This window comes from Lynx canadensis, chromosome D4 (assembly GCF_007474595.2).
Source record: "Lynx canadensis isolate LIC74 chromosome D4, mLynCan4.pri.v2, whole genome shotgun sequence".
NCBI lineage: Eukaryota > Metazoa > Chordata > Mammalia > Carnivora > Felidae > Lynx > Lynx canadensis.
The window spans coordinates 17902834-17914879 of NC_044315.2; the positions used below are offsets into that span (position 1 = coordinate 17902834).

The following is a 12046-nucleotide window of genomic DNA, read 5'->3' on the forward strand; positions in this document are numbered from 1 at the left end:
ACTTGAAAAAAAAAAAAACAAATAATATAGGCTTTTCAGAGTAAACAGCAGAAACAGGAGAGAGAACATTAACAAAGAACTGATTCCGAAAAATCCCAGAACGGAAGGACATGAATTTCCGGATTGAACAAGCCCTCTGCGTGTTCAGCATATAATGGATTTTAAAAGGACACACACCAAGACACGTGATTGTAAGAATCTGGAAATCTGAGACTTTTTTTTTTTTTTTTCTGCAAGAGGAAAATCTTGAAAACTTCTAGGGGAAAATAAAGGAGATCATACAAAAAAGGACTGGCTATCAGAATGGCATTGAACTTCTCAACGATCCTGGAAACTGAAACATAAAAATGGAACAAAAACTTTAAACTTCTGAGAAAAGAAAGTATTTCTCTTTTAAAGCCTAAATTCGGTCAAGCCACGAGTCACGTGCGAGGGCAGAAAAAAACGTTATTTTCAATCATGCAAGTTTTCGAAAACTTTACCTCCCGTGCATCCATCCTTTCTCGGGAAAATGATTTGTAGAGGGTGTATTCCCCCAAAAAAATAGGACAAGAAATAAGAAAATATAAGGTCCAGAAAATTCATCCAAAGGAGGAGGATGAAAGGAATCTTCAGGACGATGGTGAAAAAGATACTAATGCGATAGCGGGAAGATTTCTGCTTGGGGTACAGTTGAGGACGCATCAAGGACAGATATTGAGAAAACAAATAAAGAAGCCAGACAGATATGAGCACAAGAGAAAACAAAAAGGTGTGCAAGAATCTTAATGTTGGGGCAGCTGGGTGGCTCAGTTAAGCATCCGACTTCAGCTCAGGTCATGATCGCAGCATTAGCGTGGGGCTCTGTGCTGCCTGCTCAGAGCCTGGAGCCTTCTTCAGATTCTGTGTCTCCTTCTCTTTCTGCCCCTCCCCCACTCATGCTCTGTCTCTCAAAAATAAATAAATGTTAAAAAATTTAAAAAAAAGAACCTCAATGTCATCAGAACGTGAACAATAATAGTACAATCATAATATAAATGCTGAGTATTAATCTAGCAAAATCTGTAACTTGGGAGGATGGAACGTATGTCTGTGTTTGTTGGAGTATTGGCGAAAGAAAGCTACTCTTTACTACTACAGGTAGTGCCTAAGAATAAACTCACAAGGCAGCATCATAATCATGTTACTTAGAAATTTGGAGGTAAAAACTCAAAGAAACAGCTAAAAGAATCACAATTTTTTGTCGCTGAGAAAAGAGAAGGGGCAGAAAATAAGCTACACACCAATATATTTTCACAGCAATTAACGTTTCTCCAACACTAAAGTGAATCGTGTTTCTCCCTCTTCTTGTACAGGTGAAGTCCAAGACCCAGACTATGGAGAGTGTGTGCCTTGTGAAGAAGGATGCCTGGGATGCAACTTGGGTATGCCACTTGGTTTTTTTTGCCTAAAGAGTTGATATAGCATTTTTTTTCTTTTTCCCCACACATCCTCATTGTTATCACCAATGTCACCATCAATGCCCACTAAGCAGGCTCACTCCCATGAGACGGGGTCACTGCAAGACATGTTCCCTTTTGAGGCAAAGGAGAGGTCACTTATCTTAACGAAACCCAAGTTTAGGAAAGGACAGGCATCTTTTCCTCTGGTTGTTAGCTAACTAGTGGGGGACATCCGCAACCATATTTCCAGTTGCATAGGACGTGACCTCTCCTTAGCTTCTTAAGGTCACAAATATGGAGTGAAACAATGGTGGGAGAAAGGAACTGAAGCAAAGAAATGCCTAATTAATCTAACTCACTTGGCATGTGATTCACAAAAACTTGTCAGGAGTATAGGGATTTTCCTTTGCAGAATGACTCTATTGGTTGAAGCCTAAGACAGTCCTTTGAGAAGAAAGCAACATGGTGACAGTGAGTTAAAATCCCCACCGTACAACAAACAGTTGTCAGTCTTCCGTATACTTCCCTAATTCAAATCACTGATCCCTTTCTCCCCATGCATACCTGGTTCTCCAGTGGAAAGGAGGAGAGGGAGTCTACACCACACAGAATCGTTGGACTGGATGTAAAATTAAATATAGGGAGGGCGCCAAATTCCAAGAATGTATCTTAATGTAAACTTAGTCAAGTCACTGAAAATAATTAACATTTGGGTCTGTAGATCTTTGAAAGGAAACCCAACCTAAATTAAAGATTGATGGAGTAATTTCTATTCATGGAATTTCCATGAAGCTCTATGATTGGTTAACGTCTGCTTCTAAAACTTTAATGTGCACACAGATCCCACGGGGGATTTGTTAAAATGCAAATTCTGATTCACAGGTCTAGGTAGGGCCTGAGAATTACGTTTCTAATAAGCTGCCTGGTGAAGCCAAGGCTTCGTCAAACACTCATGAGGTTGCAAGGGGTCAGACTGTGGCAGGATTAAGTAGAATTTTTATTGGTTTTTACCTAATAGATGTCCTTGAATTCTTAAATATTATACATGAATTATCATTTATCTGATGACTGTCATGGATTCTTTCCACCTTAAATGGAAATTATGTATTTTCTAGAATATCTGTAACTACAAAACAGAGTTTTTAGGACCTTGAATACCATCCTGCCATTACCTGCCACTGTGAAATGGGGCATATGCTTTGGAAAATAAAACATAAGAATGAAAATCACACTTAGGAAGGGGCTCCATTTAGAGGCTTATCAGCCATCTAAGGGTAAAATGCTAATTTTCTGGGAAGCATACATAGACCTAAACGTAAGTAATAAAAGTACTAAAGTTGAAAAGATAAGCAAATTCCAGCATACCTTGTGAAGTGATAGGAGGCGGTCTTTCTTGCAGGGAGCCAGGATAAATGTCTTGACTGTCTTGATTTCACATTTTGCCTACTTCAGACCATATCGTCTCATCAGGTTTCGCATCCCAGCTAACTTTTGTGGTCTCCATTTCAACCTTTGCTATTATCCTATGTAGCGTGACCATGCTAGCTAGCATCTTTGTGTATCACAGAAAGGGGTGTGTATGTGTGTGGGTGGGTGTGGGTGTGTGTCTGCCTCTCTGTAAAATCTCAAAACTTGGAAACAATGACAACCGTGATCACTAAGGATACACGCTGTGCCCACTCTTCCCTTAGCTGATCTGGCTACAGAGGGGACCGGGTGTAGCCCCTGGGGAAAAAATAAAATCTGTACCAGACCTAGGCTATCTGGGGACTCAAAATCCAAAAGAATCAACTTGTAAGAAGAGATAAATTAGAACGTTTCACTCCCTCCGCAGTGTACTACTGAAATATTTAGTTCATTCACTCCTTTAAGAAACTTTGTCTACAGCATTGAGGGCTCACTGGAATACTGGGAATTCAAAGCTGACAACGGTTGTGATCCCACTAGAAGGCCCCCTCTGGCTGTTACAAGCGACATACCTTGAACCAAGTCTTTTACAAGGCAACCTGCCAGAATAGAGAGAGCTACACTGTTCAGTGGGAATCACAGGAGAGTGACTAGAACATTCTAAGTGCTAATTTCTCATTTTAAATTAGAAAATTTCTCTTAATGTATAAAGTTTCTATGTGTTGGACTTTGTGTATTTTTAGACTGTCCTGGCCGAGGTCAGCTGTCACTTTCTGGGGTCTCTGTTGATCTCTGCAGTTGAGTTCATTCTCTTTTCTTTCCTCCTCTTATTTGCAAACCAACGATAATACTCTTTACAGCTGACCTGCGTAATATTTGGTGCATACACATTTTTCTGCCTCGACGCTAAACTACTTAGAATAAGCTCAATGACTTATACACTGTGCTACCAAAAGAACTAGCAGCAGGGCCTAGGATATAATAAATGTATAATATTTGTTGAATTGAATTTGAGAGTTGCTGGAACTTAGCGGGGAGATGTGCGGCTCAAGACACCCAGGGATCTAGATATGATGTTTTCTCTATTCAAACTTTGTTTATGGGCCAAGAAGGGAAAATAAATCACACAATGCAGAAATAAATAGCTTTTCATAAAATATTAGAACCATTAGGGAGATCTGAAGAGGACATGGTTAGTAAACCATAAAATTTCATAATTTTAATAAAATGCAAATATAAATTTTAAAAGATACGAATAATGTACCATAGATTTTCCTCAGATTCTTCTTGTGAGACAGGATATCATCCTTTAGAGAAAACTCGACTTTCTCCCATTTTAATAATGTAGATTCATCTTTGAACCAGAGTCAGACAACCTCTAGAAGAGTTAGAGAAAAGTGAAATCAGTCACTTTGAGACATTTTCTCTACACCATGTAATGATTAGTTGTTGGAAATAGTGGATTTTTTTTTCTGAGCTTTTTATTCCTTTCCAGATATTTAGCGCAACTAGAGAGAGTAAGATTTTTTATACCCAATGAAAAAGAACTCAAATTCCAGATTGATTCCAATCTTGTCTAGTTCCTGGGTGGAGTTGTTTATCATTCCGAAGACTTACCAAAAAGAGGAGAGAAAAGGAAACATGACCAAAAAGTGGCTGTTGTATTTTGAAGAAAATATTGAATTTGCTATTCTAGGATGGAATGAAGGTGTTTTTATTATTATGGGGTTAGATTTCTCTTCTTTTTTATTGAGATATAACTGACATCAAAAATTACATTAGTTTCAGGTGTAATGATTCAAGTAATGATTCAATATTTATAGACATTGTGATCATCACAAGAAGTCTAGTTCACATCTGTCATTTTAGAGTTACAGACTTATTTTTTCTTGTGATGAGAACTTTTATAATCTACTGTCTTAGCACCTTTCACATATACAATGCAGTATTATTAACTATAGCCATCATGCTACACATTATATTCCCAGGATTTATTCATTTTAGAAGTAAAATTTTGTTCCTTTTGACATCCTTCACCCTTTACCTCTGGCAATCACCAGTCTGTTCTCTCTTAGATTTCTCCTCTTTATTAGGCTGAAAGCAAACAGACAGCATTTTATATAATATCTTCTTGTTCCAAAATGATTGGATGTAAAATACTTTCTCTTCCTAGCTGGTATCTTGAATGGAAATTGTAACTAAGATAAATCAAAGTTTTCTAAATTATATTTCTTCGTTAATTGAGAGAATAAGTAAATGGAGTCATTTTTACTTGATGCTTTGAGGTGCCTTTTTTGGTTTTGTTTTAATTTGGAGATATAGCAATAGGCGACACCTGATTATAAAATAAGATTTGGGGCCTATACTTACAACACCACTGACTTATTAATCAATTTAATCAAAATTGCTACTATCTGTTCACTTCCTTACCTTGTCAATAAAATAGATGTCAACGTGCCTTTATCTTGGCTTAGAAGTAGGTAATAAAAAGCCATTAATTTTTTCTCATTTAAATGGCTTTAGTCCCTACTCTTGGGGAAAAATATACACAAATTTAAAATTTTTAAGTACTTGTAATAAAAGAAAAAGGCCATAGGATCAAAGTGTTCTAAAAATAGAAGAGGAAGGAATGCTTCCAAATTCATCCTATGAAGCCAGCATCACCCTGATAACAAAACCAGACAAGACACTAGGAGGAGGAGGAGGAGGAGGAGGAGGAGGAGGAGGAGGAGGAGGAGGAGGAGAAGAAGAAGAAGAAGAAGAAGAAGAAGAAGAAGAAGAAGAAGAAGAAAGGGAGAGAGAGAGAGGAAGGAAGGAAGGAAGGAAGGAAGGAAGGAAGGAAGGAAGGAAACTACAGGCCAATATCCCTGATGAATATAGATACAAAAATCCTCAACAAAATAATAGCAAGCTGAGCTCAACAATATTTTCAAAGGATCATTCCCCATGATCAGTTAGGACTTATTCTGAGGATACAAGAGTAGTTCAATATTCATAAATCAATCAACTTGATACATATTAACAAAATGAAAGATTAAAAAACATAATCATCTCAATAAATGCAGAAAAAGCATTTGACAAAATTCAACATCCATTCGTGATAAAACCTCTCGATAGAACGGATTTAGGGGGAACATAGCTCAACATTATAAAGGTCTTCTATGAAAAACCTATAGCTAGTATTATACTCAATGGTGAAAACTGAAAGCTTTTCCTCTAAGATCAGGAACGAGACAAAAATATCCACTCTCATTACTTTTATTCAACACAGTATTGGAAATCTTAGCCTCAGCAATCAGACAAGAAAAAGAAATAAAAGGCATCCAAATCAGAAATGAAGTAACACTGTCACTATTTGTAGACAACATGATACTATACATACAAAACTCTAAAGACTCCATTAACAAAACTAATAGAATAAATGAATTCAGTACATTTGTAGCATATAAAATCAATATACAGAAAAATGTTGCATTTCTGTACACTAATAACAAAGTCGCAGAAAGATAAATTAAGAAAACAATCTCATTTACAAATGCAAAAAATAAAATACCTAGGAATAAGTTAATCAAAATGATGAAAGACCTATACTCTGAAAACTATAAGACAGTGATTAAATAAAATGAAGACAACACAAAAAATGGAAAGACATTTCATGCTCTTGGACTGGAGAAATTAACATTGTTAAAACACCCATACTACCCAAAATAACTTACTGATTCAGTGCAATCCCTACCAAAATGCCAATAGCATTTCTAATAAAACTAAAACAATCCTAAAATTTGTGTAGAACCACAAAAGAACACAAATAGCCAAAGCAATCATGAGAAAAAACAAAGCTGGAGGTATGCTTCCTGATTTCAAGATATACTACAAAGCTATAATAATCAAAACAAGATGGTACAAGTACAAAAATAGACACAGATCAACATAACAGAATAGAGGACCCAAAAAGAAACTGTCACCTATATGGTCAATTAATCTGCGACAAAGGAGGCAAAAATGTACAATGGGGAAGATTCTCTTCAACAAATGGTGCTAGGAGAACTGGACAGCTACATGCAAAAGAATGGACCACTATCTTACACCATACACAAAAATAAACTCAAAATGGATTAAAGAGGGGCACCTGGGTGGCTCAGTCAGTTAAGCGTCCGACTTCGGCTCAGGTCATGATCTTGTGATTTGTGAGTTCAAGCCCCACATCAGGCTCAGTGCTGACGGCTCAGGGCCTGGAGCCTGCTTCGGATTCTGTGTCTCCCTCTCTCTCTGCCCCTCCTCCACTCTCTCTCACTCTCTCTCTCAAAAATAAATAAACATTTAAAAAAATTTTTAATGGATTAAAGATCTGAAACTATAAAACTCCTAAAAGAAAATATAGGCAGTAGTCTTTTTTGGCACTAGCCTTAGCAAAATATTTATGGATAGATCTCCTCAGGCACGGGGAATAAAGACAGAAATAAACTTTTGGCATTACACCAAAATACAAAACATTTTGCCCAGCAGAGGCAACCATCAACAAAACAAAAAGGCAACCTACTGAATGGGAGACAATATTTGCAAATCATACGTAGCCAATAAAGTGTTAATACTCAAAATATATAAAGAACTTATACAACTCAACACCAAAAAAAAAAAAAAAAATCCAAACGATCCAATTAAAAAACGGGCAGAGGACATGAATAAACATTTTTCTAAAGAAGACATACAGATGGCAAACAGATACTGAAACAATGCTCAACGTTGCTAATTATTAACGATGTGCATATCAAAACTACAATGAGATATCACTTTATACCTGTCAGAATGGCTACAATCAACAATATTCGTGAAGATGTGGAGAAAAAGGAACCCTTGTGCACTGTTGGTAGGACTATAAATTGGTATAGCCACTGTGGAAAACAGTAGAGTGTTTCCTCAAAAAATTACAAATAGAACTACCATATGATCCAGTAATTCCAATACTGAGTATTTATCCGAAAAAGATGAAAACACTAATTTATAAAGATATATGCACCCCTCTGTTTATTACAGCATTATCTACAATAACCAAAATACGGAAGCAACCCATGTCCATCAGTAGATGCGTGGGCAAAGAAGAAGTGGTACACACACACACACACACACACGCACGCACACGCACGCACACACACACACACACACACACACACACACTGGAAGATTATTCGGCCATAAAAAAATTGAGCTCTTGTCACTTGAAACAACATAGATGGACCTAGAGGGTACCACACTAAGTGAGAAAATAATAGACACAGACAAATACCATATGATTTTACTTGTATGTGGAATCTAAAAAGCAAAACAGAAACAGACTCATACAGAGAACAACTTGCTGGTTGCCAGAGAGGAGGGGAGTGGAGAGTGGGAAAAACAGGTGAAGGGGATTAAGAAGTATAAACGTCCAGCTATACAACCAATAAGTCACAGAGACAGAAAGTACAGCACAGGGAATATCGTCAACAATATTATAATAACATCGTACGGTGACAGATGGTAACTAACCCTCTGCCATCACACATCGTGTAATGTACAGAAGTGTTAAATCACTAGGCTGTGCTCCTGAACTAATATAACCTTGGATATCAACTGTTCTTAAATAATACACATTTTTAGAAAGATAAAGCTCATATAAATTAAGTGCCAAAGGAGGGGACAAGCATTTGCAGCAAAAGAATTTAGAGAAGGAGGGAAGCTCTGGGCACTGAAGTGGTCAACAAGGCTTCCGAGAGGCTAACACTTAGAAATTGCATGGAATTTAGACAGATGAGAAGGCAGAGCAGCATTACGGAGGGCTTTTCAAGCTGGAAAACAGCAGGAAGAAAGGTCTGGAGGGAAGAATTTTTGCTGGGGATTTTAGGACACCGAGAGTACCAGTGTTGCAGAGGGAATACAGTTTAGTCCCCCTTGATCCACGGATTCACTCGTCACAGTTTCAGTTTTTCACAGTCAACTGAGTTCCAGAAGCAGATGATCCACCTTCGGACATACTGTCAGAAGGTCAGTTGTAGCCTAACGCTATGTCACGATGCCTTTGTCATTCGCCTCCCTTCATCGTATCCCGTGGCATTTTATCATCACAAGAAGAGGGAGAACAGTACAATAAAATATTTTTGAGAGAGAGAGACAGAGACCACATTCACATACCTTTTATTACAATATATTGTTATAATTATTCCATTTTATTGTTGGTGTTGTTAACCACTCACTGTGCCTAATTGATAAACTAAGCTTTATCATAGGCATATACATGTAGGAAAAAAACATAGGATGTATAGTGTTTGGTTCTATCCGTGGTTTCAGGCATCCAACGGGGGTCTTGGAACATATACCCCACAGATAAGGGGGGAGTACTGTTAAGTAAATATAGGAGAACAAACAAAAAGAAGTTTAGAGAAGTGGTGGAAAACCATATCTTGAATTCTGGACTAATGAGTTTAAGCTATTCTGTGGCTAAAAAGGAATAATTGAAAGTTCTTTAAAAGGGAGAGAGAGAAAGAGAGAGAGAGAGAGGGAGAATGTTTTGGAGAAGTATTTTCAGAAGATGAACTTGGTAACTGTGTTGCCTGTGTTCAGGATAATTGAAAGAGAGAATGGCAGCTGGCAGAGAAATCAGCTAGAAGATTATTCCAGAAATCCAAGTATGAAGGAACAGGAGCTGGATCTAAGGTAACAGCCAGGAAATAATGAAGAAGGAGCCAGGTTTTAAAAATCATGTTCAGCAAATGGCCCTTACACATAAGAAGAGATGCTCAGCCTTGTGCGTTGCATGGGAAATGCAAATTAAAACTATCACGACAGACCATCTCTCACCCATCAGAGTGGCAAAAATTCAAAAGCTTACGGTGCACTGCACAGGCACAGTTGTGGGAAGACAAACATTCTTCTCTATTGCTGGTGGAATGACGGAATGGTACAAGCACTACCGAGGGAAATGTAGTGATAGATAACACATTTACATATGCATTTATCCTTACCCTATGACGTCTCTTCTGGAATTTCCCGAGGACACACATCCCAGAGAGCACATTCACGATGTTATTCTTTGTGGCATTATCTGTGGTGGTAAGCTCTTTCAAACATCCTGAAGGCTCATTCACGGAAGACGGGTTGAATAAAGTAAGGTGCACACACACAGTGGAGGGCTGTGTAGCCCTAAAAAAGGCAAAGGAGATCTTTACGAACTGGTAGTGATTTCCTGAAATACTGTTAGGTAGAAGGCAAGGGGCAAAAAACCTGAAAAATTAAAAAATAAAACCATACACAGTATACTAACTTCTGGGTTAGAAAGGATGGTGAAATCAAATATACGTGTGTGTTTATACACATTGTTTACTTGTTTTGGAATGAGAAATACACAGAGACTCGGCAGAAAACTAACGAAAAATGTGACCTAGACAGAAAGAGGTAAAGGAGATGGGAGTGAAACGCCTCTCGATACGTCTTTTTTACCCAGTTTTCCTTTGAATCGTATAGGCGGTTTACACGTTCCTAGGCAATGACACAGTAATTAGTGTGAACGATTCCCACTGGCCAATTTGGGATAATTTGATAATCCAAACATATAGATGATAAAGAATCACAACTGAATTAATTAAAAATAATCCATGCATTAGTAATGATATTTAAAGAAGAGAGAAAAGCAGAAGGAGGGAAAATAAAAGGGAAGGCTCTCTACAGAAGTTTCAGCTGCTACATATACAAGGGAAGAAATAGAAATTTATCATTTTACATCCCTTAGTGTACTGACTCAAAAGAGAGTCTTCAGTGGATGCCAAAGTCATTCGGTGAAAAGCTGATCACTGAACGGACCCAAAGTACTTCTATAGTTCATTACGAAGAGGGGGTCTGCTGGCTACCAACTTAACTTTGAGCCTGGGTGGCTCAATCGGTTGATTTCCTGATTTCCACTCTAAGTAGTAACTAAACTACTACATTTGGTATTATACATTCCATACAACATGATGCCGTGTGTGTCCTGATATGACACATGAACAAGTATACAACGTTACCTACTATCCCTGACAAGGGTCTAGACCAATGATTCCCGACCGGAGGTGACTACGACCCTAGGGACATTTGCCAAAGTTCTGAGACATTTTTGGTTGTCATGACGGGGCTATCATTATTTGAATCTGGTGAGCAAAGCTTCAGGAGGCCTTAAAACATTCTGTAATATACAGGGCTGCCCCCAACAACAAAGAATTATCTTATCTAAAAGGTTAATGCTGAGATTGAGAAACCCTTATTTAGCCTGAAGATCACTATAAGATAAATGTAGAACGTGGGATAGCTGTAAGACAACTGACCCACACGCCTAAAGGAAAAAACAACAACAACAACGAAATTCAGTAGAACAACAACAACAAAGAACAAAACAAAAAGGGGGTTAATCCGGAGACCAAAGAGATGAAACAACTAAGGAAATGTGCAAATATTTATTACAGACTGGATTTTAAAAGTTTTAAGGGGCGCCTGGGTGGCGCAGTCGGTTAAGTGTCCGACTTCAGCCAGGTCACGATCTCGCGGTCCGTGAGTTCGAGCCCCGCGTCGGGCTCTGGGCTGATGGCTCGGAGCCTGGAGCCTGTTTCCGATTCTGTGTCTCCCTCTCTCTCTGCCCCTCGCCCGTTCATGCTCTGTCTCTCTCTGTCCCAAAAATAAATAAACGTTGAAAAAAAAAAAAAAAAGTTTTAAAAAAAATATTTTGGGAACAATTAAGAATATGTGAAAATAATCGGATAATATTGAGTTAGTATTTCCTCAGATGTGGCAATTTTGTTGTACTAAATAGAACCGGGTGTTTTGTTTAGGAGATGGGTGATAAAGTCTTTAGGGATGAAATGTCATGATGTCTACAACTTATTTTCAAATGGTTCAGGGAGGGGCGCCTGGGTGGCTCAATGATTGGTTTCTTGATTTTGGCTCAGGTCATAATCTCACAGTTCATGAGTTCAAGCCCCACGTCAGCTTCTGGGCTGACAGTGCACAGCCTGCTTGGGATTCTCTCTCTCTCTCTCTCTCTCTCTCAAATAAATAAATAAATAATCAAATGGTTCAGGAAGGAAAAGGGATCTAGCTAAAGCATACAAAGTTGTTCGCCGCACTATTTCAGCCATCCTGTAACTTAAAAAAAATATATTTTTTAAGTTGGAGAAAACAAGTGCTTCAAGCTGTCAGCTGAGGGGGCCTAGAAGCAATGA

The 12046-nt window shown here is 38.1% G+C and overlaps 1 protein-coding gene across 1 annotated transcript in view; it reads left to right on the plus strand.

Moving 5' to 3' along the window:
* The window catches only part of PCSK5 (proprotein convertase subtilisin/kexin type 5), a 456194-nt gene that overhangs the window by 367215 nt on the left and 76933 nt on the right, over window positions 1–12046 (plus strand). The window contains 1 exon segment of the mRNA XM_032595566.1: window positions 1335–1403. Within this exon segment, the coding sequence (XP_032451457.1) occupies window positions 1335–1403 (69 nt within the window).